We start from the raw sequence: 25,214 nt of genomic DNA on the forward strand, positions 1-25,214 counted from the left end.
TCCGGTTTTCAGGGTTACTTTTTAAGGTTGATTTTTGGGGTGAAACAGGGGAGGCACTGTGGTTGGTTAGTTTGCTCCAAAAGCAAAATTCCCTTATTTCTCTCTCATTTTCCCACCGCTCACCCACTCACTCTCCTCTGCCACTATTTCTTGTCTTCACGTTTGATCATCGTCGGCGTTTGTGTCTCCTTTTGCTTTGTATCTGAGTAATTTTGCAAAAGCAACCACTACATACGCATCTCATTAAAAAAGAGCAAACATTTCTCTCATCCTCCTATATATAAAGAACCCATCTTCTTCCCTCTCTTCTCTAACTATTTGGTCGTCTACATATATTTATCTCTTTTGGGAAAAGGTGGGACACCTGAAAAAATGGTTTCTTTTCGTTGTACTAGCAGAAGCATCAGCATTCTTTTTCTGTTCCTTTGTGTTCTTGTTGCTGAAATTAACATTTGCCTTTCAGCTAAGGTAAATGGCTTGTATTATTTCAATTCTGGGAATTGTTCTTCTGAGAATTTATTTTTAATTTATCTGGTTTGGTAGTTTCAGTGTTTTCTTGTTTTTGGGTTTTAGGTGTATGTAGTTTACATGGGAAGCAAAAATGGTGATGACCCAGATGAGATTTTGATGCAAAACCATCAAATGCTTGCTTCTGTGCATAGTGGAAGGTCAGTCTTTCAGCAAGTCCATGCCTTTATTTCTTCATTCAAATCAAAACCATTGCTTGATTTATACTTTGGCTTTGCTTGCTTATCTCTGATTTACATCAATGGTGTTGAACAGCATAGAGCAAGCTCAAGAATCTCACATTTACAGTTACAGACATGGTTTCAGAGCCTTTGCAGCCAAGTTGACTGACCTTCAAGCTTTCCAAATTTCTAGTAAGTTCCCCAATCCACTTCCAGGAACTATAATTTGAATAGATTCATGGCTTTGTGGTTAAAAGTATGGCAAATTGACAGAGATGCCTGGAGTCGTTTCGGTTTTTCCCAATTTGAAAAGAAGCTTGCACACCACTCATTCGTGGGATTTCATGGGTCTTTTGGGGGAAGAAACCATGGAGATTACTGGCTTTTCCACAAAGAACCAAGTCAATGTCATTGTTGGTTTCATTGATACTGGTAAGCACTGATCACTCTTTTTGCCCTTCTAATTTCTGACTAAATCTTTCTTTTGGGCATCTGGATCTGTAACACACCCTCTATAATTGTAAAGTATGGTTGTTCAGTCAACCATCATGCCTGTTTGTTGACTTACATTCCCTGTTTTGCTTATATTATTAGGCATATTATCCTCTCACATGACTCATGTGACATGAACATGCCCCAAATACTTTGCTGTCTGTATGCTTGAACACATGCAAGTCTCTGGTCTGATAGAAGCTAATTTTACTAATTGTTGAGAGGGCAATAAATAGTTTATTTAATATTAATCACCGCCTCATGCAGGAATTTGGCCTGAATCTCCAAGTTTTAATGATGCCAACATGCCTCCAGTGCCAGCTAGATGGAAGGGGCATTGTGAATCAGGAGAAGCATTCAATGCTTCAACTTGCAACAGGTTCTAGCGTGACTTTATATTGACTGATTAGTTTATTTCATGGACGTTTATTGATTGGTAATCTCTCAACTGGTTAAAAATTATTTCCGTAGAAAATTGATTGGGGCTAGATACTACAAGTCTGGCTATGAAGCCGAGGAAGATTCAACAAACATAGTGTCATTCAGATCTCCAAGGGACAGCTCTGGTCATGGAAGCCACACAACCTCTATAGCTGCTGGCCGATATGTGTCAAACATGACGTATAAGGGATTGGCATCTGGAGGAGCTAGAGGAGGTGCACCAATGGCTAGGATTGCAGTATACAAGACGTGTTGGGACTCTGGTTGTTATGATGTTGACTTACTAGCGGCCTTTGATGATGCAATCAGAGACGGAGTTAACATCTTGTCTCTGTCTCTGGGTCCCGATGCTCCTCAGGGGGACTACTTCAGTGATGCCATTTCTGTGGGATCATTCCATGCTGCTAGGCATGGTATTCTAGTGGTTGCTTCTGCTGGAAATGAAGGAAACCCGGGTTCCGCAACAAATCTCGCCCCATGGATGATCACTGTTGCTGCAAGTTCAACAGATAGGGATTTCACTTCTGATATCATACTGGAAAATGGTGCTAAATTCACGGTAATGCTATTTACTTCTTTCTGTTGGAAAGCCTTGTAGATTATTTTGGTAAAGCCTTATAAGTTCTCTAAATGATTAGGGTGAAAGTCTTAGTCTTTTTGAAATGAAAGCCTCAGCAAGAATCATTTCTGCCTCTGAAGCCTATGCAGGGTATTTCACTCCCTACCAATCCAGGTGAATCAAAAGGTACTTGGAAGTGAGTGCTATTTAGATGTCAATGCATAGCGAAACCTTAATTTACATCTTCTCTATTTGTGCCTGCAGTTACTGTTTAGAGAGTTCCTTGAATAGAACCAAGGCCAGAGGGAAGGTTCTCGTCTGTCGGCACGCTGAGAGTTCAACGGAGTCAAAGATGGTGAAAAGTATGCTAGTGAAAAACGCTGGTGGTGTCGGCATGGTTCTCATTGATGAGGCAGATAAGGATATTGCTGTACCATTTGTTATCCCTTCAGCTATTGTTGGACAGAAGATGGGAAATCATATTTTATCTCATATTAAACGCACAAGGTTAGTCTTATAAACTAAAACATGGAGGTTTGAGTTTTCAGTTTCAGTATTTCTGTTTAACTGATTCAGACCACTGTGCACAGCAAACCAATGTCTAGAATTTTCCCTGCAAAGACTGTACTGGGACTGAAACCTGCACCTCGTGTTACAGCATTTTCTTCAAAAGGACCCAATTCTTTGACACCCGAAATTTTGAAGGTAAATTTTATCTAATAACCAGAATCACCTTGTGCTTAGTTACTGCTATGTAATTTATTAGGTTTACATTTTCATGCTCTATCTAGATGTTATAGATAACCTTCTGATTAGCCTGTTTGTAGCCTGATGTCACAGCGCCTGGACTGAACATACTCGCATCTTGGTCCCCAGCAGCAGGGGACAAGCAGTTCAACATTCTTTCTGGTACTTCCATGGCTTGCCCGCATGTAACAGGAATCGCCGCCTTGATCAAAGCTGTTCATCCATCATGGTCACCAGCAACTATTAGATCTGCAATCATGACTACTGGTAAACATAGGCCGAAACTACAATAAGCTTTTTTTCTCAAACAGAAAGTTTTCTCTTTAAATTAGAAAAGCTTTTCTGGTCTCTCAACCTTAAATATCATCAATTTTGTGCCTAAGATTGTATTGAAGAATCTGACAACTTATGGAACATACAGCTACTCTTCTGGATAAGCACCGCAAACCCATTATAGTGGACCCAGAAGGAAGAAGGGGTAACCCCTTTGATTATGGCTCAGGATTTGTGAACCCAAAAAGAGTCCTTGATCCTGGTCTTGTCTATGATGCGCAGCCAGCAGATTATGTAGCATTTCTTTGTTCAGTTGGTTATGATGAGAAGGCGGTGCATCAAATCACACAAGACAACAGTAGATGTGATCACGCATTCAGAACAGCATCCGACCTGAACTATCCATCTATCACAGTGCCAAATCTTGAAGACAACTTCTCAGTAACTAGAACAGTTACCAATGTTGGGAAGCCGAAGAGTATCTATAAAGCCGTGGTGTCCTCACCCATCGGAATCAATGTTACTATTATCCCAGATCAATTAATCTTCAATAGCTTGGGGGAGAAGATAAACTTCACTGTAAATTTCAAGGTGACTGCTCCATCTAAGGGATATGCATTTGGGTTCTTTTCTTGGATAAGTGGAAGATCAAGGGTTACCAGCCCCCTGGTTGTGCGAGTTGCACATTCAAATTCGGGGTTGCTGAGATAACCATTGGCTGAAAATTGTAATTAGATTAGGACCTTGAATTTCCTCACAGATACTAGATCTTTACACACTAAGCAGCCAATGCAGAACCGAGTATAGTTTAATATCCTAGGCTACCAACAATTTCTAAGCTCTCGGGCTGAATTATTATGAGATTATTTGTATTCTTTTGGGTGATATGAGATAATTTGTTAAACCACGCAAATCAAAGAAATTTTTATTTGTTATTTACCCCGTCACTCTGCATTGTGGTTTGAATTGTACGCATAGCACCGAACCTTGATAGGTTGGCGTTTTGTGCCTTGATGGCTTGCTTCCTACGGTTTCTTTTTCTTCTTTTTCTTTCTGTATTCGATGGAGCATCTGCATCCATGTTTGTGATTCTGTGAATTAATCCAATCAAAAAATGATATTAAGCTGCAATTCCTGTGGCACTCGTGGACATAAACAACGGTGTTGGTTTTCATAAATTCAAGAACCGAATGTTATTTTTCAGACTGGCAACATTAACTCTGGACAAAAATTGACAGCAGAGAGTCAAATGCATATACCAAATACTAGCTGCATCATTCATCTTTTGAATTATCAAAGCATGCCAAAGAAGTTCAATAACATTCGTTCCCCAGTCTCTTGACATCGAATATCATAACAATTTACAACTGTGCAACTCAACCACATAAACCAGTAATGATATAAAGGGCTAAACTATGATAAATGTAACCCCTGGGGGTGCAACTCTGAAGGATCAACTAGGCCTTCTAGCACCACAAGTTGGTCCAAGAGAGCAAGCTTCTCATCCTCAAGGGTCTTAACCTCATCTTCAACCTCTCTTAGATCTCTCCCCAATGCAAAGCTCTCTTCCTCCAGCAGCAAATACTTGAGCCTTAGTGCACGATACCCGCTTCCAGAAGTAGAAGAGTCTGGCAATGAATCTGAGTTTGACCTCTCTGGCTGCTGAAACGATGGAGAAACTTCATTCTTAAAATTTCTTTTGGATACCTTTTGCCCTGGTTTCAATGGAAGTGGAGGAGTCCCATTGGCATCATTCCCTTGTAACTGAAACAATGGGGCTTTCTGGGTTGAGGGCTTCTTTTTCCGTGGCTTAGGATTCGAAAATTCCTCAGCAAGCGACATCTTTGGATCCTGCATTTATCACTAGATGCTGCAATGTACCAATCCACAAGGATGGAGGAGAGACATTAGAAACCAGTGCAAATCCTCGGTCCCAAAACACCAAAATAGCTTAGTTCTAGTCAATGCATAGTACATAGAACTTGAAATCCCTTTATAAAAGAAATTTAAAGCCAAAGGTTTTAACTTTCAGGTTTCATGTAACAAACTTAAGGTTATAACTCTGAGGAATGCCCAAATTTATATATACATATATGACAAAAAGGACTAAACCATCAACTATGAAATTATGCCAAAACCCTAGCTTTATCAACCCAATTCAAGACATTAATCTTTAAGCAAAAACAAATAAATTTCATATGTGCATATTCACATAAAGCGTCAATCTTTCTTCCCGGGAAAGAAGAATTAACAAAACACTGAAACCCCTAGCCTTCCAATTCCATGGGCTCATCCTATGTAAATTAGGAACTGAAATTCAAATTGGGTTTCGACAGAACAAATTAATCGATCGACGAATCGAAATCAACGAAAAGAAAATAGGATTTGAACAAGGCGGTGGAGGAGGAAGTACCTGAACCCGAAGCTGAAGAAGATAAAGTTGGGGCTTCTGGGCACCGTTTAGGGTTTGCAGCGTTTGCGTTTGATTAAATGCTATCTGTGATCTGGGGGCGACTGTTTGACTCGACTTTCGGGGGTCGCCATGATTACGAAAGGCATGGTGCGCTTTATTTCGGTAGAGCCTGCCTGGCCCTGGGTGGTTAGTTTGGTTGCCTTTCCCTTCCTTGGATTGGGTTTCCCTCGTTATTTTTCTTTTCTTTTCTAAAACCTCTTTCTCCAATTATCTAGAACAAGTTTTCCAAACATCAACTGATAAATGTCTGGATAATATTTGACTCTAAAAATAATTCCAAAAAAATAAATAAATCCCCTTTCTCTAAAAAACACTAAAAATGATTCTTCCATTGGATATATAAACACTAAAAATGACTCTAAAAATAAATGTCTTTAATTGTGATTTTGATATATAAACGTATTGTTGCATAAACAAAAATTCAAAAACAATATCTTTTTTCTTCCATTCGAACATTGAAAAATTATGAAATACAAGTACATTCTTGACACGAAGATGCGTAACCTGATTATAATTAAATTGAAAGCGTAACCTGTTTATAATTAAATTGAACATTTTCTCTTGAAATTTATTATTAAACCAACACTAAACGCCGTTCTTTCGTCGTTAAATTCTCTAATACATTAATGGTTTAATAAAAGGCAATCTACGTGACTTAGTTATCCTATCCTAAAGACAACAAAATGCCTCTGAAATTCTAATTTCTCTAGTGTGTATTGAAGAGTAATGATTTTCTTCATTTGGGTTTTATGCCGTTTTTCTTCTTCCATTTTTGTGTTACCATAATTAAATATCTAATTATCTGATTGCATGAATAACTCTCTCAGTTGCACCTCACTTCAGCTTCTAACTTAACTTGCTTCATAATTTGTATCATAAAATATTATGAATGTTCTTTATATTCTTAAATTTCTTTTTTCTCTAATAAAGTTCATCAGTACTTTCTACGTTGAGCATCTTACTGTAATCAAAATTGATCGAGTTTCACATATATTATATTCTGCCATTAAACAAAAAGATTAACATCCTGTAAATTAAAGGGTGTATGAACACACACACACAAACACAAATCTCACTCGTTTTTGTTTCTCATAAGTGCTTTAGTTAGTGAAGAGTAGGCTACTACACATGAAATGGAAAGCGACTTCTTAAAAAAGCGACTTTGCAAACTCCACCGCCACATGACATCACGATCTCAACTTCTGGATTTGGAGGTATAATGCAATAATTCCAATTCCTAATTCTTCTAAAGAACAGTATCAAGTATCTGTGCTGTTCTTGGTAGTTAGGAGCATCAATCATCTACTAGCTACTACGAGTTGCTTTTTGACCACAGGCTTTAGAAAATTGAGGCATTTGGTATATAAAAAATTGCCTAAAAAGCAAGAAAAAAGAAGTTGGTAATTAGAAAAAGAGTTGCATACTGTAGTTTACACGGTGTCAAGCACTAGAGTGACAAATATTATGGTTGAGTTGAGTCATGTCAAATGGAATAAAGTAGTTTCTTTTCTTTCGATTTAATACAATAACATAATCGTTATTAAACAACTCCACGTGCAATTATTATGCGCCTCCAATTACAACCTGTAAAACTAATCTGAATACAACATGTTGAAGACATATATATATATATATATAAGAAGCGGCTTGTTGTAGCTCGAGTGGTTAAGAACATTTAAAGATTCTTGATTCGATTCTTCTTCTTTTAATATCGTTTATATCAAAATATAATCAGACAACAACAGAAAACAAAAACAAGAAAAAGAGATGAAAGAGATACAATGTGGATTTACGAATTAGAAGTGTGAAAAAGGTTAAAGAGAAACTAATGCAATCATTAGTTAACGAATAATTAAGCCATGCATGTATACCATGAGTGATTAAAAAAATAAACTCAAATGAGAAATTAATATTTACTAATATCCATGCAATGCATTGTAATAGATAATTAGATTTATGGTATTGAGATTGAAGCCAACATCGGCGCAGTATGTGGTACACTGAGAAAAAAAACTAAAACTACTCATGAGAACTATTAATTAGATGAAGTTTCGTTTGAATTAATGCATGGTAAAATCATGATTATCGTGCTATTAGAAAAAGTTTTTGTGCTATCTTTTATAACCTCAATTGTTTTTTTAAAAAAATCCTTTTTCATTCATTTACTTGGTCAATAATGATTAGAACATGCTAATAGAGATATGACATAGATTATACATGATTTTCAGTGTTATAACCATTAACTTTTAGTTTCATTACATTTACGATTACATAAAATGCACGCTTTCGTCATCTTCAACTTATTTATTAAATCTCTCACACCTCAGTTTTGGAGCGTGACAGAATTCCTTTACACTAGAATAATGTGTAGTACGTCCAATTGTTTGGTGGGTGAGTACCCTTTTTGTAAGTATAAATTTAGGGTTACATACATCGCTGGATGGGATTTACCTGGTGCTGAGATGAAGATTCAAAGAAAATTAAACACTACTAAAATACAAAAATACATATACGCATAGTATATAAAAATGAAAATATGAGGTGGCTCAGATAATGAAAGGGTATCCATTTTGCAGTAATCAAGAAGAGTAGCTAGATAAAGCTAAAAAAAGGTTCAACCTGTAATCTAATATTTTTCTTTTGTTTCTAAAATAATGAAAGTTGATCACGATCAATAATGTAATTTAATTGGGAAAGTTCCAGGTTATAACACCGAAAGCGGCAACCAAACACTTCAAACTTCTCCTCCCTCGCAGTCTCGCAGAGATAAAAACAAACTCCACAACAATAAAAATAAACAAATGACAGACACAGAGAGCTAAGCTGGCCATTCACGAGCTCTCCCTCGATCGCCTCATCATTTTTTGAACTGTGCAACGGCGTCGTCTAGCTCCAGAAGCAGCAGCAGCAGCTACCACATGAAGCTGAAGCAGCCGGCTCTAATCACTTCCGGCATGGTGCTTCTGCTGCTTCTGCTTTTTCCCGCAGCAGCTTTCTCCGACGGTCAGAACCTCGAGACATCTCAGTACAAGTGGGGCCCCTTCGACGAATCGTATTACAACACGTTTGCGGTGATCAAGCCGGCGACGATCAGCAACGAGGCGCTCCAGATCACGCCGGACTCAGCCGGCAACTTCACGCTCTACAACCGCTCAGGTAGAGTCTTCTTCAACCAGTCTTTCGTGCTCTGGACCGATTCGGATTCTCCTGGCTCCGCCACAACCGGAGCCTCGGGACGCGTGGCGTCTTTCAATACGTCGTTCCTCGTTAACGTCTTTCGTGTCAACAGCTCCGCAGTCCCCGGAGAGGGCCTGGCCTTCCTCATAGCACCGAATCTCACCCTCCCTCAAGGCAGTGACGGTGAATACCTCGGTTTAACCAACGCCGCCTCCGATGGGAACCCCAGCAACCACCTCCTCGCCGTCGAGCTCGACACTTATAAGCAAAGCTTCGACCCGGACGACAACCATTTGGGCCTCAACATCAACTCGATCCGATCCAACAAGACTGTTTCACTCTCGGATCTGGATTTCCAGATCGCCCCAAACACTACCAAATTTTACATGGTCTGGGTCCAGTACGACGGCGTTTCGCGTCAGTTAGACGTGTTCATGGCCGAACAGTTGCGGGACCCAAAAACTAGTGATTTCTTCATCAGGCCCAGGCCCACAAATCCAATCTTAACGGCTAATCTCAATCTCAAGGACATTGTGCAGCAGAAATCCTACTTCGGTTTCTCTGCATCGACCGGCAGTGCTATCCAGCTCAATTGCTTATTGAGATGGAATCTGACGGTGGAGAATTTGTCAGGTGTCGGGAGTGAAGATAGCAAAAGTCAGGGGCTGAAGATAGGACTTGGAGTGGGCGTACCCGTGGTGGTGCTGCTCCTGTTGGGCTTGGGAGGGCTGGTATATTACATGCACAAGAGGCGGAGGGCCGCCGCTTCCGACCCGAATATCTTAGGGGCACTCAAGAGCCTTCCGGGCACTCCAAGGGAGTTTGAGTTCAAGGAGCTGAAGAAGGCTACGAACAACTTCGACGAGAAGCACAAACTAGGTCAAGGTGGGTTTGGGGTGGTCTATAGAGGTGTGCTACCCAAAGAGAATTTGGAAGTGGCTGTGAAGAAATTCTCCCGGGATAATCTCAAGGGTAAAGACGACTTTTTGGCTGAGCTCACCATTATCAACCGCCTCCGCCACAAGCATCTCGTCCGGCTACTTGGTAATTCAATTTTGTCTTTTTCAGTTGGCTTAATTTATGTCTGCACATAACATCATCTTTTTTATTTTTTATTTTTTTGGCTTAGAACGATTCTCAGTAGGACAACATGTCGCGTTCGTTATGAAGTTAGCATGACCAACAATAATGATCTAAGGCTTAGGATTTATTTGTTTGTGGATTATCCCAAACTATAGATTTAATTAATAATAACTAGTTATTAGCATGGTATATATTAATTAATACGGCGGGCCCCTGGGGCAATCTGCCCATGATGGCCATGAGGCTAATTGAACTTGTCGCAAACAACTGAATCTAAAGCTAATTCTGATTGGTCCTAATTGCTGACCTAACAAGGCAGGCCCATGTTCGTAGGCGCACGCCATGTCGTTTTCAGTCTCTTACCGGGTAGGTATACAACAATAGCCGCCGACTGATTCTTTGGCTCCTAATGCACCAATTAGGATTATATTATAGGAGATTTACTATTATACTTAATATGGGACTCAAATTATAAAAATATTTTATATGAAATAAATTTTAGAAACACACTCAAAGTTTATTTACAATATAACAAAAAAACATTTAACGTCTTAATAAGGCCAGCTATCATTTTTTGGTTTTTTTTGGAGTTTGTTTATAGAAATTCAATTGTGTATAATTTATTTATAATATTAGTGCTAGAAATGAGCATATCACTAAATATCTCTTATATTATTTAAGCACATGCATGCCAAATTGCCAATCCCCAAAGTCCACTGTCATTCTGTAGATGTTATTGGTCAACCATTGTGATTGTGTGTCACTTGTGCCTATTGTTCCATATTCAACTAACTGAAAGACAACTAGAGCAATGCCCCTAGGAGAAGTTAGGTAGGTCAAGCTGTACAAAATCCATCTATTGATGAGGTGTTTTAGATGTCACAAGTGGAAATTAATAATAGCTCAAAATTAGGTTATGCTATTCCAAACGCTAATATCCAAATTGTGTTATCCTTTCGTTTTCTTACATTCATATCTATATACGGGAGATGCTATTTAGACTTGTCAGAATGAATTCAAGTGAAACTTGTTTATATTTGTATTATGTCATTGTCGGGCGAGTCCAAATACATGTTTGACTTTTTATGCTTTCACACGCATTTTAACAGTCCCATTCAAAAACAAACATGCAGGATGGTGCCACAAAACTGGGATGCTACTCATAGTATACGAGTACATGCCGAACGGTAGCTTGGACAACCACCTTTTCGGGGGTCCTGAGAATGCAACGCTAGGCTGGAGCCAAAGGTACAAAATTGTATCCGGGGTGGCGTCTGCCTTGCATTACCTCCACAATGAGTACGACCAAAGAGTGATCCATAGAGACCTCAAGGCCAGCAACATAATGCTAGACTCCCACTTTAACTCCCGCCTCGGCGACTTTGGCCTCGCACGTGCCTTGGACAACGAGAAAACCTCGTATGCGGAGCTCGAGGGTGTACCGGGCACAATGGGGTACATCGCACCCGAGTGCTTCCACACGGGCAAGGCCACGTGCGAGTCTGATGTGTATGGGTTCGGGGCAGTGCTTCTAGAAGTTGCGTGCGGTCAACGACCATGGACAAAAATGGGCGGGTTTCAGTGTGTGGTGGATTGGGTTTGGTCCTTGCATAGAAATGGGAGTGTCTTGGAGGCCGTGGACGAGAGGCTTGGGAGTGATTACGTGGCAGAGGAAGCTGAGAGGCTATTGCTTCTTGGGCTGGCCTGCTCTCACCCTATTGCCAACGAGAGGCCCAAGACCCAGGCCATTATCCAAATCATTTCCGGGTCGGTTCCGGTGCCCCGAGTCCCGCCTTTTAAACCCGCTTTTGTGTGGCCCTCCTCCTCTATGCCCGAAGGAGTCAGCAGCGTAGCCAACACTGTGAATACGACGTCGTCATGGCCTCTAGGGATATCAGTTTCGGATAGATCTGAATGGACCCCACGCTACGACAGCCAGGACAGCTATGGAGGAGCAGGAGGATACAGCGACAGCTCCTCCCTGGTTTGAGTTTAAGATGCTTAATTTTGTCATCCTATCACTAGAACCAGTGAGCCTCATGTTTCAATTTATTTATTTTTCCACTTTTCTTTTTTTTAAAATAAAATTCCTAGTTTAAATATTGTTTCTTTTTTCTCATTTGTTTTGTTTATCACCGAAGGTGCTTTTCCACGTGTAAGTTTGTACATTTTGTTGATATTTATAAATATGTACATCTTATTTCCTCACCCATGTTCTCTCCCCTTTATAAAACTTGACTCTTTATCTGACCGTTTCTGTATAAATGCATGTTCGATTCTGTATTCAACTCGGTGGGCCTTTTTCTCACCCAAAAATGATTAGAACCGTTGAGTTTTCAAAACTTTGGGTAGAAAGAAGTTGATTTTTGTAAAATGTCATTTTCTATTTCTTGTGTGAATTAAAGATTAGGGCTTTTCATAAGTTTAACTGCGAAGTCATGACTTTGAAGATTTCAGAGTAGTTGAGACAAGATGTGACTGATTCTACATGCCTTGTCTTGAAAACCAAATTGTTTGGTATAAATCAAACTTCCTTTAGAAATGGTAAAAGAATCTCTACCAGCAAATGGAAAACAGAAACAAGTCAAGAACAGAGAGATCATAAACTGAACAAATCTAGTTCAATTGGGCAAATATGGAATTATTAAGTCACTTATTTGGACATAATTGGTCTGCAAATATAACTGCGTTTACAATGAGCTTACGTTCACTTCTATTTATGCATTGGAGATAGGTTAAAATGGAAAGCTGATATATGCTATAGCTAAGCTTTGGTTCATATCAGCAATTAGGATGGGGTGGTACGCAGGACAGCAAGGGCTTCACCAGCCTGCAATTTTGAGGAGAGCCTGAGCTTTCTGTAGTCTTCATAAGTAAAAGGGACATAGAGCCGTGGATGCTCAGAATCCACGAATTCCGGAGGAGCCTCCACAGCCTCCTGATCCTTTGGTCCCAAGAGAAATGTAGCAATCGAAACTCGAATCGTTGCCTCCCTGCATTGCACTCTATGCCTCACATTGCACAACCTCCCATTGCTCCATGCCTTGATATCAAAACATCAATAAGAACAAAATTACCTTACCTTAGTTTTAAAAAAGGCAAATTCGCAAAAAAGAAGAAAAAAAACATGGACCTAATTCTCATACCTGAGCAACATCCCCAAGATTGACAAGGAGAGTGCCTGGGCAAGGATCAACTGGGACAAAGGCACCAGCTTTATCCATCACTTCTAGACCACCAACATTTTCATCATCTTGAAGAATGGTTAGAAATCCTGAATCTGTGTGTATCTGTACCCCAGAAGAGCCCACTGATTCAGGTTTGAAGTTGTACTTGTTTATCCTAAACTGGCAAGGCCAGCCCTTGAGAAAATCAACATTTACCAACCCAAGACTCTCTGCCAACTTGTGCCCTATTTCCACAATCTGATCATACACTGCTTGAGCATACTTCGATATTATCTCTCTGCACACTCAACAACAAAAAACAACTTCAAGACTCTGGTAAGCAAATAACACATATAACTATCAACCAAGTTTGGATTTTTAAGGTTGAAACTTGATCTGGCAGCTAGTTTTTGATGTTTGCTATAAACCCATCAAGCTAAAACAATACAAACTATTAACAATAATTAGTAGAAATAAGGGAGTATTATGAGTTGCAGAGCTAACCTCTGATGGGAAGAGGCATCCAACTTAGAGCAAAAAGTATGCACAGCCTCAGGTGAGCCCAAGTCATAAAGACCCAGAGCCTCATAAAGAGGGTTGACTTTGCTGGGTGCCATGTAGCCACTACCAGCTATGACATCCTTGTTCTGCTGCTTGATCTCCATGGGCAGGTCAAGCAGGGATCTGACCACAGCCTTCATCTCCTTCATAAGAGCCAATGGGATCTTGTGGTTGATAAGCCTGAAGCAGCCCCATATCTCAGATGCTTCCCTCAGTTTCTTGTACTCTTCTGCATCTGGAAACTTTTGCATATCAATCACTGGGATGGTCATGCAATCTTCACCCTCACCCATTTGTTCTGAATTTTTGTTTTTTGTTTTTTGTTTTTTTTGTTTTCTGCTCTCTACCCTTTTCCTATCTGGCTATGACTGTAGTCTGTAGAGTGTGGACAGTCAGACCTCAAATTCTGAAAATGCAGTTGTTCATTGGGATTGGATTTTAGTCATTTGGAATTGAATGGTTGTCCATAAGCATTTCTTATGTACTAATTAAGGAAAGATTATTATAATGGACCGGCAAAGAAGGGGAAAAAAGCACGCAATCCATGTGGAGATTCACTTTTTGCCAACAAAATGAGGAGGGAAAAGAAAAACAGGCTTAATGCCTATCAATTATATCGTCATCAATCATCTTGTGGTTTGGGAACATATTGATGTTGACAGAAAATTCAAATGGAAACATCACTATTAAGCCAAATACAATGTACAATTTACAGAGTGAAAATAGGAGAAAAAGATAAGTGTGATTAAGTCACGGTATATGTGAGATTTTCCCTTTTTGTTCTTTTTATTTATTTATTATTTATCATTTGGCAATACGTAAAATTATGATTGACATTATCGTATCTGAAACAAAAATATGAATGAAAAAAAATAATTCAGAAGACTATGAAAGAAGAAGACGAAATTTTGAACTTGTACATGTCAAATTAAGAAAATGCCATATATATACACACCATCCAGACTGTACAACTAACATCCTCCTAAGCCAATTACAACCTTTTTTTTTTTTATCCAGAGTACAATCACAGAGAGATCATCGGGACCCCAAAACACAATAGCAACTAGAACAGAACCAATCTAGTATGCTCGATCAATGCGGTCCACCTTTCTGAAGCCCTAGATTACATTCCAAAATTCTTCCTACGAACTTGTAGTACTACCAGTATTGCCAATTAGAAGTTGCGCCACATTAGTGTAGGAGAAAAGTTACATGGAATGGCGGCCATCTGCTCTATCTTTCACTGGTCGCTCTTCTTGAATTTCTTCCAAATCCTCTTCGTCCCCTCTCCTGCCTGCTTGCTCTTTCCAATATGCAACCAACTTTTTCAGTCGCATGATCTCTTTTGAAGAAACATTTTTGCTTGGATCATTCACAATCGACCGAACTCTTGATGCGTACCTGAATCGGCAAAAAAGTGTGAAATTTTTTTCAAACAAAATATCACACTTAACCAAGATTTCAATCAAAGCCACATCGCTACAAACTAATTTAATAAATAAACTGGGTTGCATAATATCAACATGCAACTAAGAACAATAGAACTTACATTAGAGAATTGTGTGTCTCATCCACATTTGATTCAGCAGGAGAAACATTAACGAACATTAGCGTCTTAGCATTACCACCAAGTGAATCACTCATCAACATCGTCAATTTATGGTTCCTGTAGGGTATGTGTTGACCACCAGAAGACAAAGAACTGATAACATCTCCGAGTGCTGAAAGTGATTTGTTAATACTTTGAGCTTCTTTAAGTTGACTGCCTGAAGAGCCTGACTTCTTTATTCTTTCCGAACCAGCAAGATCCACGAAACTTAGCTACAGATGATTATATAAAGGAAAGACATTATGAGCATAACTTCAAATGAAACACTAAACCATGCCTGAGTGAATGCAACTAATGTGCATCACATTTGCCCAAGGTGCATGAACGAATATTTATTCATTTATTTTGGAAAATATACCTTTCCTCTTGCGACTGATTGAGTTTGAAGGTTGGTACTTTCAATGACAATTGAAACGATGAGGTGAGATCTTGAACTTTCTTCATTCATTTGAGTTCCAGCTACATGTCTTCGTTCTGACCCTCTTTGAATGATGTTTTTCAGTTCATCATATGTTGAAATTGATAGAACTGTTATGTTTTCAACAGAAACCATACCCTAACATCACAAATGAAACATTGAGAGCGAACTCAAAGATAGTGTTACTAATAAAAAAGATGAGGCCAAATTCCAAAACAAAATATTTTGATAACATAGAAATTTAAGGACCACATATGCATAACATCTCAAAACATTCGTCATAGTCTTATAAAAACCACATGACTTGTAGAATTACAAAACATTATAGACCTCAATAAACAGATTACCTTCGAATCTTTCTTGATATCCAATTTCAAACGCTTAGAATTTTTTGGTAAGAGAAGGTCCACAAGTGTATCCTGATACACCTCCACCATGTATGCCTGCGCAGAAATATATAGATGAATACCATTATCAAGTCTAAACAACAACAATGAAAGTAACTTGTATATTTGTTTAAGAGTGTTAACCTAGATATGATGGACTTCTTGTCATCTTACTCGCATTGCCTTACATTTGAACATATGTTTTTATTGTGCTTAATATATGAACATAAGTCTTAAATTTGGATAGAAAAAAGCAAACGTCACGATAATCATATATATCTTTTGCGAGGGCTGCAAATGGCAACGGCTAACTTGTAACCAAACGCCCATACAAAAACGTAAACCAAATATGCATTGATTTAACATATTTTAAAAAAGAAGAAAATTGAACAAATGATCATTATATAGAACCACCAACACATACCTTCAATGAAAATGAGAATTTGTTGCTGTCTCGCTTCATTATTTTAAAAAGTTCTGCAGTTGCCCGTGGAGTGAGTCCAGGATTAGCATCTGAACCATAAATCGTATATGTTTTTCCAGAACCCGTTTGCCCGTATGCAAATATGCACACATTGTACCCATCTACAGCTGATTGTACCAAATACTGCATTAAATGGACAAAAAATAGTTAGCATATTACAGATTATTTACACATGTATATTTCATAGCAATAAAGAAAAATAAATTTACTTAACAACTGAATAGAAGAAAACTTGCCCTTGTATCTTCAAACACATCTTGTTGTGTGGCATTACCATCAAATACACGATCATATGTATGTTGTTTGAGTTTATCATCTTTCCATGGATGTTCAACCGTGAACTCATCGACACTCGTAGTAGTACCTCTTTCTTTGTCTGCAATTTCTTTTTCATTTAATGGTCTTAAACGACAAAAAACTCTTATCTTGCCTTTCATATCTGGAAAGTATCCAAATGGACAAAAGTTTGTTACTGATACTGAAAAGATTGAAAAAATGCTCAATCAAATATCAGAAGTATTTTAAAGAAACACCAACCTTCTATAGTATTAAAATAGCGCTTCCTCAAAAGTTGTTCCTCTTTGTAAAGCACTTCCAACTCAGCTAGTTGAGCTCCTTGCATCCTCAATATGGCAGCAGTTTGCTCATTCTTTCTATCGATGTCCTGAAATCAATAGCAATTCATTTGCAAAATGTTCACAAATATTGCAACCTTATAGACTAAAAAAAATCCAATAAACAAAAGAAACTAAATAAAGAATCTAGTAAAGGATCATCATTACCTCCTTCATTTCTCTCAATTCCTCCAATTCCTTTAAGTTACTTTGCAATGAAGCAATCTCAGAGTTCTTGGTGGCAAGAGTTGACGTTACAACAGCTAATTCTTGATTAACTCCTTCAAGCTTCTTTTCAAGTTCTAACACTCGAAGCTTTAATGCTTTGCGCTCTTGCTCATTTTTTTTCTCAAGAAAATCAATCTGCGTCGTTAACACTCAATAAGATATTTGATTCCTACATTGGGTACCAAAAGAATAGAAAATAAAAGCGTTTTGAAGAAAACAAACATTCCCAACACCAAATTCAGATGTCAAAGCCCAAGGGAATTACCTCATCAGCTTTAGTTTTCTCAATCCCATATATCCTTTGCTCCAATAACAATTTTTCATCTGTTAGTCTCCTTATAATTTCTTCTTTTGCTTGCACTTCCTCACTACGAAGCTTTATCTCATCCTCGAGATTCTATACCACATATGTAAGATCACAACCAATAGTGACTATCTTAATCTAGCATTTGAAAGAACCAGCTTTACTAAAGCAATACCAAAATATATATTCATCAATATTTACCTGGTTCTTTCCACCACCTAGTTGAGTTTTGTTATTTTTCTCTGCCACTAGATTACTCAATTTTGCCAGCCTTCCTTCCAAGCCCTTCTTCTCTAATAGTGCAGCCTAATGAATTTTGGAATCAATGTCAATAATTTATAGCAGCATTGAGTGCAAAGAACAATTCAAGAAAATTAATCACACTGACCTGAAGTGCCTTATCCTTTTCGTCACATGATGATCTAAGCCTGTCATGCTCAGATGTAACTTCTGTCACGTTTTGCTTCTCAAATGCCAAGGACTGCTTCAAACTTTCTAAATCTTCTTGCAATTTAGCTTCTTGTTTTTGCTTTTCACGCAATTCTTCTAGCAACTGAATTCACATAGTTTCATTCAGCCACCATATAACTAAAGTAATCAACATTCAATGCATTAAAATCTTATTTTCTTACTTGATCAGCATTCCGCTGAGATTCCTCAACAGCTTTTGACAAATCCTGTACACGTTTTTCATACATCTCAACATCAGAGGGCTTAAAATTGTTTGAAAGATCTCCATTTGTTGAACCACTAGTAGCAGACCGAGCTTTAGAGTATCGCCGCAGCATGACATCATTTATATGCGTTTGAAGAGCAACACAAATTTCTTCACCCTGTATGGAAAGGAGAAATGCATCTAAGTAAAAACATATAAGTGAAGAGGCATAAAAAAATCCCAAAAATGATTGATCAACAAACTACTAGTTTGGAGAGGTGCCAAAACCTGCTTAGTTTCAAATTGGAATATGTGAAGAACACCTGCAACTCTCATTTTGAAGAAAACAGCAGTATTGCTACTACCAAATTGCATTATGTCTCTTAGCTCAGCTGAATGTAGATATTCCTTTGGAACCGGACGGAAAAAATGAACCTGAGGAATGTAATATTGTAATATCAGTATAACATCACAATGTGCACACACACACACACATATATATTAATTCGTAATTGAACTCACCCCTCTTTTGTTGATGCCCAAAATAATCCGACCCGGCAGAAGTCCAATCGGATCATCAATCTTGCGAACACTGAAGAAGACTGAATTCCCATAAGGAAGTGTTCTCAATATTCGCAAAAATTGTTGTCTTGCATCATCCTTTGTCAAATTTTCCTACCATACAACAAAGTGTATTATCTTAAAAGAAAATGTTTCTCAATGAATAGTTGCTGTCAGCTGAAACATTATATCTCCTTCAAAAGTAGCACTGACTAATAAGTGGAAGACAGATGATTGAGGGTGCATGTGCTAGAAGTCGCAGACAACCAAATCAAAGGGATGAATACAAAGTAGAGTCAAATTCAATACACACAGTAGATGTCAAAGTTGATTAAAAAAAATGTAAGGTTTTTGTGTATTTGAAAGTAATCATATATAAGAACCTGTACTGCAGATTTGCAAATAATGGTTCCCTATACTTCGTACTAAATACTTACAAGAAAAACCTGTGGAAGAACTTCAAGAGGAAAAATAACAATAATGGACTAACATACAAGGTTCTGTTAGAGTTAAATTATCAATTCACAATGAATTCCAAAATTTTAAGTTTTACCACTGAATGGTAACTTACCATCGAATGGTAACGAGAAAGAATATCGAACTCCCACTCCCGTTTTGCTCGTGTGATTGCGATTTGTCTAGGTAGGAAGCGTTCCAGAAGAGAATTCCAATCACTGAAAAATATTAACATCAACAAGTTGAAATCGAGATGGCAAAAGAATAAAGGATGCAAAGTCCAATGGGAAGATCTCTATGCAAATGCAATTATACAAGAATGAATAAGATATACTGTAAAACAAATAATTGATAAGGACAAGATGAATATAATAAAGAACAAAAAAGTGGCAAAAACACTAACGTGCATGATTCTGGATTGCGCACAAATCCAATGTCAACCAAGATTTGCAATGCAGAAAGCTGTGCAGCATCGTCTCTTCCGACAGGATAATTTCCCAGCATATAATCATGTTGCAACTGTAACAAAATAACAGCATATAACCAAATTTTAGAAGTTAAGTATCAACATAGGCATCATTATGTTCACGCATTCAATTTTCACAGCTATTAAAAGCAAGATTAACCTTGGTTTCTTTCAAAAAAGCAATTCAAAACAACATGTGAACAAACAATGCTTTAATTTTTTTTCAACGAGCATCACAAAACTAATAAAACAACAGTCTAAGCAACTCAACGATACTTCTATTGAAATTACGCACTTGAACATATGACAACTGCACAAACATTGGATCTGCTACAGCTTCATCCGACTCCCGAAATAGCTTTTTCTTGAATGTCAACTTGCAATGCAAAATTTCTCCTTTACTTCGATCCTTTGCTGCCTTGAATTCTGCCAAGAGATCTCCTATGTATTTGTTGTCATCTAACCCAATATACTCCTCTGCACAACAAGAAAATGCACATTACATAAATAGTTCAGTGAAACCCAGCATAGGAAATCATCATGAAGGAAATAAAAGAAATACCATTTCCAGGATCAGGTGATTTTGAGCCGGTTACAACTTTACGGCATTCAAATAGGCTAAAACTAGAAAATGCTGAGAGTTTAATTACCCCTGCAAGTTCCTGAAATTGACATGGATTGAAACTATCAAAAACTTCAAATGGTAATGGATCTTAATTGCAAATTACAAATAGAAACTAATGTAATTCACAGTGGCAAAAGACCTTGTGAGTTAGACAACAATAAGCAGCACTTTTTACAACTTAGGAGCTTTAGTTACTCATTCATAGTGGACAAGTCAAAGTCCTTAAAGTTAGTTTTCAATTCCAGGAAGAGTTTCACATTGCTTTCACTAAATAGTAGCTTTACTCAACACTGACTTCAAATAAAAAGGGTTTAAATTTTGAGATAAACAAAGGAAAGTTTCTTAAATATCAGTTCTTCTCATGGCTTGAGCACAAGGAATGGGATAAAAAAACATACTGGAAGCAGGAACATTCAAATTTTGAAAGGGTTCAGAAAATGTTTTCAACAATCCTATTGTGGTACTTCAAATGGGTGTCCACTGGATCCCAGTTTGGTAATACTGTACATTTAACAACTTCAAATATTCAGATTACCATAATTTTTTTATAGTTTCAGTTTTGTAATGACCTGCCAAAGCAAAGGGTTCCCACTATGTTTGACCGTAAGACACATTCCTCCATCCCATTTCTTTATTTCTGTTATTTCATTTTCCTTTACTCTTTTAGCACCCAAACAAATAGTGCACATAAAATTTGTTAAGCTAAACGTACCTCAACAGCATCAGCCACTGTTGTTGCCATGTCATATGTGATTTCTTCGAAAGTTTCATCCAAGAAGAACACTATAGTTGTAAGCTTTCGACCAGTTAAAAGCGCTTCAATCTCCTCACGGCCTGGTATTGTATGCCTAGGACCAGCCTTTACAGAACGCTTCAAAGCATTTAATGTATTTAGTGCTAAGACTCGAACCTCAGAGTCAATATTCACACCGTGTGCTACATTATGGACATACTCGGACAGATATCCACCAATGTCCTTGCTTGGCGGCATAGAGGATGCACACAAGAACATTAACTCCCATGCTTTTATCAAGTATTCCCTGTTATACCAAAATCAAATCAGCCAATCCATCAAGCATAGAAATGACAACAGTTTTATCACTACCATTGGCACACCCAAATAATACTTATCTAGAAACAAAATACTATGAGAAAAGATACATACTTATCAGGATTGTTTCTTGTTTGTTTTGAAATTTGGGCAAAAAGTTCATCTCTAAGCTCTGTTCGCTTCAATGTTTGCTTATACATCTTTCCAACAAGCTCGACACGTTCATCTAAGCTCGCTGGAGTAACTCGATCAGATGAATCAACTCCCATGTATTTCAGAATGATCTGGAACAGTTTCGTTGCCCGGCTTACCAAGTCACTATTGATTTTTAGTAACGATGTAGGTATTGGATCCTGTTAAAGCATGTAATTTAGCTCTTGAAGGATTTAAATTTTAAAAAAATAATAGGTTTATGAAATGTAATTACCTTTTGGAAGCACAGCATATCCTCAAAAGTGAATTTTTCTCGAGGTTGAGGACCAACTGATTTTTTAGTAAAAAACCCTCGTTTCCCAGCAGACTGAATCTGTTTCTGCATTAACCTCAAAAATCCTTCTACCTATTTTCAAAAGAAAATAAACCATATTAATGTTTATGATGCAGGACGCGTAGGACCTAAATTTATTAGTTTCCTAGATTCTCTAGTTTTCCAAATTCTAGTAGGATTTCTACTTTTCCAGATTTCTAGTTTTAAGTTTCTATTTTATTTGGGTTAGCATTTCTTTTGGGGAATAGGTTTTAGTTTGCTATAAATACCCCCATGTAGTTTTTTAAATTCAGATTTGAATATTGAATTATACCTTCTCTTAAACTCTCTGATTTCTGCCTTCCTTCTATCTTTTCTTCTCTTCGACCTCTTATATTCTTTTCTGTTCTATTGGTTCGAGTGTTTAAACTAATACCCAGGGCTGTACTACATCAGTTTATTGACCTAAAAAATGAATAATCAGTATTTTATACATTCAAGTTATTTGATTTCTGGAACAAAAAAAACCAAGGACAATGAACTTGGAAGTGTGTGCACACCCGTGTATGTTTGGGTGTGTGCGTGTTGGCATATCACATTGAATATCAGACAATATATGCTCGTACCTGAAATCTATCAATCAAGGGTATGGCACCTGCAAGTTCTGCTGGGATGTCCATTGATAGGGTCCTAGGTGTTCTGCAATTAACAAATGGAAGTATGCTGACAGTCAGAGGCAAGACAAACTCATAACGGGCAAACTGCAGGCGCATGTTTAAGAACCAATCATAGTAATAATACTATCATGAAAATGAAATTAAGACCCATTTCAAACAACAATTTTACAACCAGAGTGCCTCACTTTAGCTTAATTTGCAAACTGATTGACCCCTCTTTAATATCTAACCAATAAAACCGGGGTAAGGAAATTGGTAAACAGAATAATGAAGAGATTCAAGCAAAAGTTGAAGACATGAACTGCAAGCAACTTACGCTGGTGCCAAGCTGGAGCTATCACTGTCATAATCATCCCCATTTGAAAGTGCAGCAGCGTTATGTAAAGGAGTATCCCCATTGCCATTGCTAGAGCTAAAAGACGACCTACCTGTTCTTACACTTTGAGCCATTGATGGGTGCAGGTCCATTGTCATTTCACTGAAACCCAAGAGACAGGCTCACTTCGAAGGAACAATATCAGCTCCCTTTTCAGCTCATCAATCATCTATTCATGTATGAGATTATGTCGCTTAGGATGAACAATGTTCTGCTTCTACCTAATAATCAGAAACAACAAAAACAAAGGCAACAATTAGCTACATGAAGATATTGTTCATATGAAACCAGTTTAAATCAAAACTTAATCTATTCATCTTAAACATTATTGGAAACAACAAATTGCAGTAAAGCCGACAAGGAGATGATATCAACCCATCAATGATCAAACCCCGAAAACAGAACCGGTTAAAAACCAAAAAGCATCAATCTTTGAGCAAATTAGAGCCTGCCTTTGGGTCTTTGGCCTTGGCTTTGAGGAGAAAATACGTGTAGATCGATGAGATAGAATGAACAAGAGATAGCCAAAAGCAATCAAATGTAATGTGACATTCATAAATGGATGAAACAGGAGAAGGTCTCTTTCTCTGATACTGACCTTTGCAAGCCACGCATAGATTGAACGAACGGAGAGAGAGAGATCTGAGCTAACAAAAACTCAAGACACCACTGCTTCCAGTGAAAGCAGAGAGAATCACGGGACTATTATAAATGACGAAGGTCATTTTAGGAAATTCACATCGACATTTATTTTTTAAAGCTTTTCCTTTCTGTTTGCGCGTTTGGGTTGCTACTTTGTGTGTTTTTCAATCTTTCGAGCTTTTGAAGTGTGAAATCACGAATTTACCCTCCTATCTTTAGGCATTTGTAATTCGAACGTTTTTCATTTATTTTTCCTATGTGGTCCTCCTTTTTATCTGATGATGTATGTATAATTTGAAATAGTACGGAAGGGCAATATCGTCATTTGGATAATCCCCTGGGGCGGGAGATACCAAACTTTGGGCCTTCCATCCGCTGCCGCTAAAGCTTGTACCAGGAAGTTTTGTTCTGTGCACCACCTTCCATGGGCCCATCCAATCTAACTTTATCTTTGCAAGTTTCCTTCCATGGAAGCCGACAATTTCACTTTAGTTTACAGTTTTACTGTTTACATACTCGTACGAAAATAACAAAAATTAATATCCTTTTGTTCAAGTTTCATCTATACTGCATATTGTGCAAGTGATTTAACTTCATCAATGAATCGTAGTTCACAGTCTAACAACATAACATACTGATATGTCTAATGAATAAAACATCGCATATAATTTAATTTCAAACAAGGAAAATTTGGGTGCATTTGCCAATTATATATATATTTTTTTATACATGGTTTTGACAATGTTTCTTGCTTTTGATAAACCCTAATATTTTTTATGGAAATAGCCAAACTATGCCTATGACTGCACAAGAGCCGGCCATGCCGGCTAATGCCAAATGTAGAAGAGTTAATACATCTCACGAGAATTGCCACTTGATTGACTTAGCAATAGGGAGGGAGGGATCATCAAGTCATATTTGATACAACTATTTATTGCTTCTTCTTTTTTTTCTTAACATTTTCTATATAAAATGTTGAAAGGCCAACAATAAACAATGAAACCAGAAAGGGAGAACAAGTCATGGAGCTTAAATTGCAATAAAGAGAATCATGGGAAAGTTGAGGAGCAGTGTCAAGTCTCAAATGGGGCTAATAAGAACAAACAAGTAAAAGCAACCACCTGCACTACACCAAATAATTTATAGCAGCAGGTAAGGAAGGCCCCCTTTTTTTTCTGCTTTTTAGACAGCAAGGCCAAAACTAAAGTTTCCATTTAGGCAACAATTTTCCCCTCCAACAATGATGATAACTTTTATTTTAAGCAAACAGAAATCATTACCTTTTAGAACCAATTATTTTATTATCATTCCGTTCCATGTTCTAAACAGTTTCCAAGGGCCTGTGTGTGTAGGGTTTAGTTGATGCTTTCGGGGAGGATCAAATTTTTGCCTGGTTTGCTTCCTTTGTTTTCAATTCCTGCCCAATTCCTCATATCTTAGTATCTAAAACATACATTCCATTCCTTGTATCTGGGACAAGCTTACGAAGCATGTGCAACAACAACAACAAAAGCTTGGCCAAAATGTGGATCAA

At 37.9% G+C, this 25,214-nt stretch overlaps 5 protein-coding genes across 5 annotated transcripts; 2 read left to right on the top strand and 3 right to left on the bottom strand.

Annotated features, from left to right (window-relative positions):
• LOC18769676 (subtilisin-like protease SBT3.5) lies at positions 70-4,148 on the top strand. The gene is made up of 11 exons (XM_007204579.2): positions 70-468; positions 574-668; positions 784-881; positions 963-1,121; positions 1,449-1,560; positions 1,653-2,181; positions 2,261-2,355; positions 2,446-2,688; positions 2,772-2,886; positions 3,009-3,195; positions 3,350-4,148. The coding sequence occupies exons 1-11, from the start codon at positions 373-375 to the stop codon at positions 3,910-3,912; spliced, it is 2,292 nt and encodes a 763-aa protein (XP_007204641.1). The 5' UTR covers positions 70-372; the 3' UTR covers positions 3,913-4,148.
• On the bottom strand, positions 4,455-5,897 carry LOC18771650. Its single transcript, XM_007204684.2, has 2 exons — positions 5,615-5,897; positions 4,455-5,071 (listed from the first exon to the last, which is right to left on the bottom strand). The coding sequence occupies exon 2, from the start codon at positions 5,056-5,058 to the stop codon at positions 4,615-4,617; it is 444 nt and encodes a 147-aa protein (XP_007204746.1). The 5' UTR covers positions 5,059-5,071; positions 5,615-5,897; the 3' UTR covers positions 4,455-4,614.
• LOC18771747 (probable L-type lectin-domain containing receptor kinase S.5) lies at positions 8,249-12,142 on the top strand. The gene is made up of 2 exons (XM_007204761.2): positions 8,249-9,895; positions 11,068-12,142. Exons 1-2 carry the CDS (start codon positions 8,593-8,595, stop codon positions 11,922-11,924), a joined length of 2,160 nt encoding a protein of 719 aa, XP_007204823.2. The 5' UTR covers positions 8,249-8,592; the 3' UTR covers positions 11,925-12,142.
• LOC18771823 (2-oxoglutarate-dependent dioxygenase DAO) lies at positions 12,532-14,118 on the bottom strand. The gene is made up of 3 exons (XM_007202223.2): positions 13,606-14,118; positions 13,081-13,399; positions 12,532-12,977 (listed from the first exon to the last, which is right to left on the bottom strand). The coding sequence occupies exons 1-3, from the start codon at positions 13,953-13,955 to the stop codon at positions 12,723-12,725; spliced, it is 924 nt and encodes a 307-aa protein (XP_007202285.1). The 5' UTR covers positions 13,956-14,118; the 3' UTR covers positions 12,532-12,722.
• On the bottom strand, positions 14,522-23,715 carry LOC18769364 (kinesin-like protein KIN-14E). The gene is made up of 24 exons (XM_007204261.2): positions 23,637-23,715; positions 22,979-23,259; positions 22,612-22,684; positions 21,947-22,078; positions 21,634-21,872; positions 21,181-21,508; positions 20,406-20,505; positions 20,139-20,320; positions 19,781-19,896; positions 19,493-19,595; positions 18,883-19,035; positions 18,649-18,795; positions 18,338-18,538; positions 18,094-18,258; positions 17,907-18,011; positions 17,667-17,798; positions 17,342-17,536; positions 17,097-17,223; positions 16,796-16,998; positions 16,500-16,682; positions 16,037-16,132; positions 15,630-15,827; positions 15,212-15,483; positions 14,522-15,063 (listed from the first exon to the last, which is right to left on the bottom strand). Exons 2-24 carry the CDS (start codon positions 23,134-23,136, stop codon positions 14,871-14,873), a joined length of 3,801 nt encoding a protein of 1,266 aa, XP_007204323.1. The 5' UTR covers positions 23,137-23,259; positions 23,637-23,715; the 3' UTR covers positions 14,522-14,870.

The sequence above is a fragment of the Prunus persica genome, chromosome G7 (assembly GCF_000346465.2).
Source record: "Prunus persica cultivar Lovell chromosome G7, Prunus_persica_NCBIv2, whole genome shotgun sequence".
Lineage (NCBI taxonomy): Eukaryota > Viridiplantae > Streptophyta > Magnoliopsida > Rosales > Rosaceae > Prunus > Prunus persica.

Excerpts from the sequence above, each read along its gene's own strand:
- LOC18771650 (XM_007204684.2), bottom strand. The coding sequence starts at position 5,058 with ATGCAGGATCCAAAGATGTCGCTTGCTGAGGAATTTTCGAATCCTAAG.
- LOC18771747 (XM_007204761.2), top strand. The coding sequence starts at position 8,593 with ATGAAGCTGAAGCAGCCGGCTCTAATCACTTCCGGCATGGTGCTTCTG. Across the intron at positions 9,896-11,067 it reads GCATCTCGTCCGGCTACTTG|GATGGTGCCACAAAACTGGG; the intron begins GTAATTCAATTT and ends ACAAACATGCAG.
- LOC18769364 (XM_007204261.2), bottom strand. The coding sequence starts at position 23,136 with ATGACAATGGACCTGCACCCATCAATGGCTCAAAGTGTAAGAACAGGT. Across the intron at positions 21,509-21,633 it reads ACAAGAAACAATCCTGATAA|GGAATACTTGATAAAAGCAT; the intron begins GTATGTATCTTT and ends TTGGTATAACAG. Across the intron at positions 19,897-20,138 it reads TGCAGTTGTCATATGTTCAA|TTGCAACATGATTATATGCT; the intron begins GTGCGTAATTTC and ends ATTTTGTTACAG.
- LOC18769676 (XM_007204579.2), top strand. The coding sequence starts at position 373 with ATGGTTTCTTTTCGTTGTACTAGCAGAAGCATCAGCATTCTTTTTCTG. Across the intron at positions 1,561-1,652 it reads AATGCTTCAACTTGCAACAG|AAAATTGATTGGGGCTAGAT; the intron begins GTTCTAGCGTGA and ends TTATTTCCGTAG. Across the intron at positions 3,196-3,349 it reads ATCTGCAATCATGACTACTG|CTACTCTTCTGGATAAGCAC; the intron begins GTAAACATAGGC and ends TGGAACATACAG.
- LOC18771823 (XM_007202223.2), bottom strand. The coding sequence starts at position 13,955 with ATGGGTGAGGGTGAAGATTGCATGACCATCCCAGTGATTGATATGCAA. Across the intron at positions 13,400-13,605 it reads GATGCCTCTTCCCATCAGAG|AGAGATAATATCGAAGTATG; the intron begins GTTAGCTCTGCA and ends TTGAGTGTGCAG. Across the intron at positions 12,978-13,080 it reads ATCTTGGGGATGTTGCTCAG|GCATGGAGCAATGGGAGGTT; the intron begins GTATGAGAATTA and ends TTTGATATCAAG.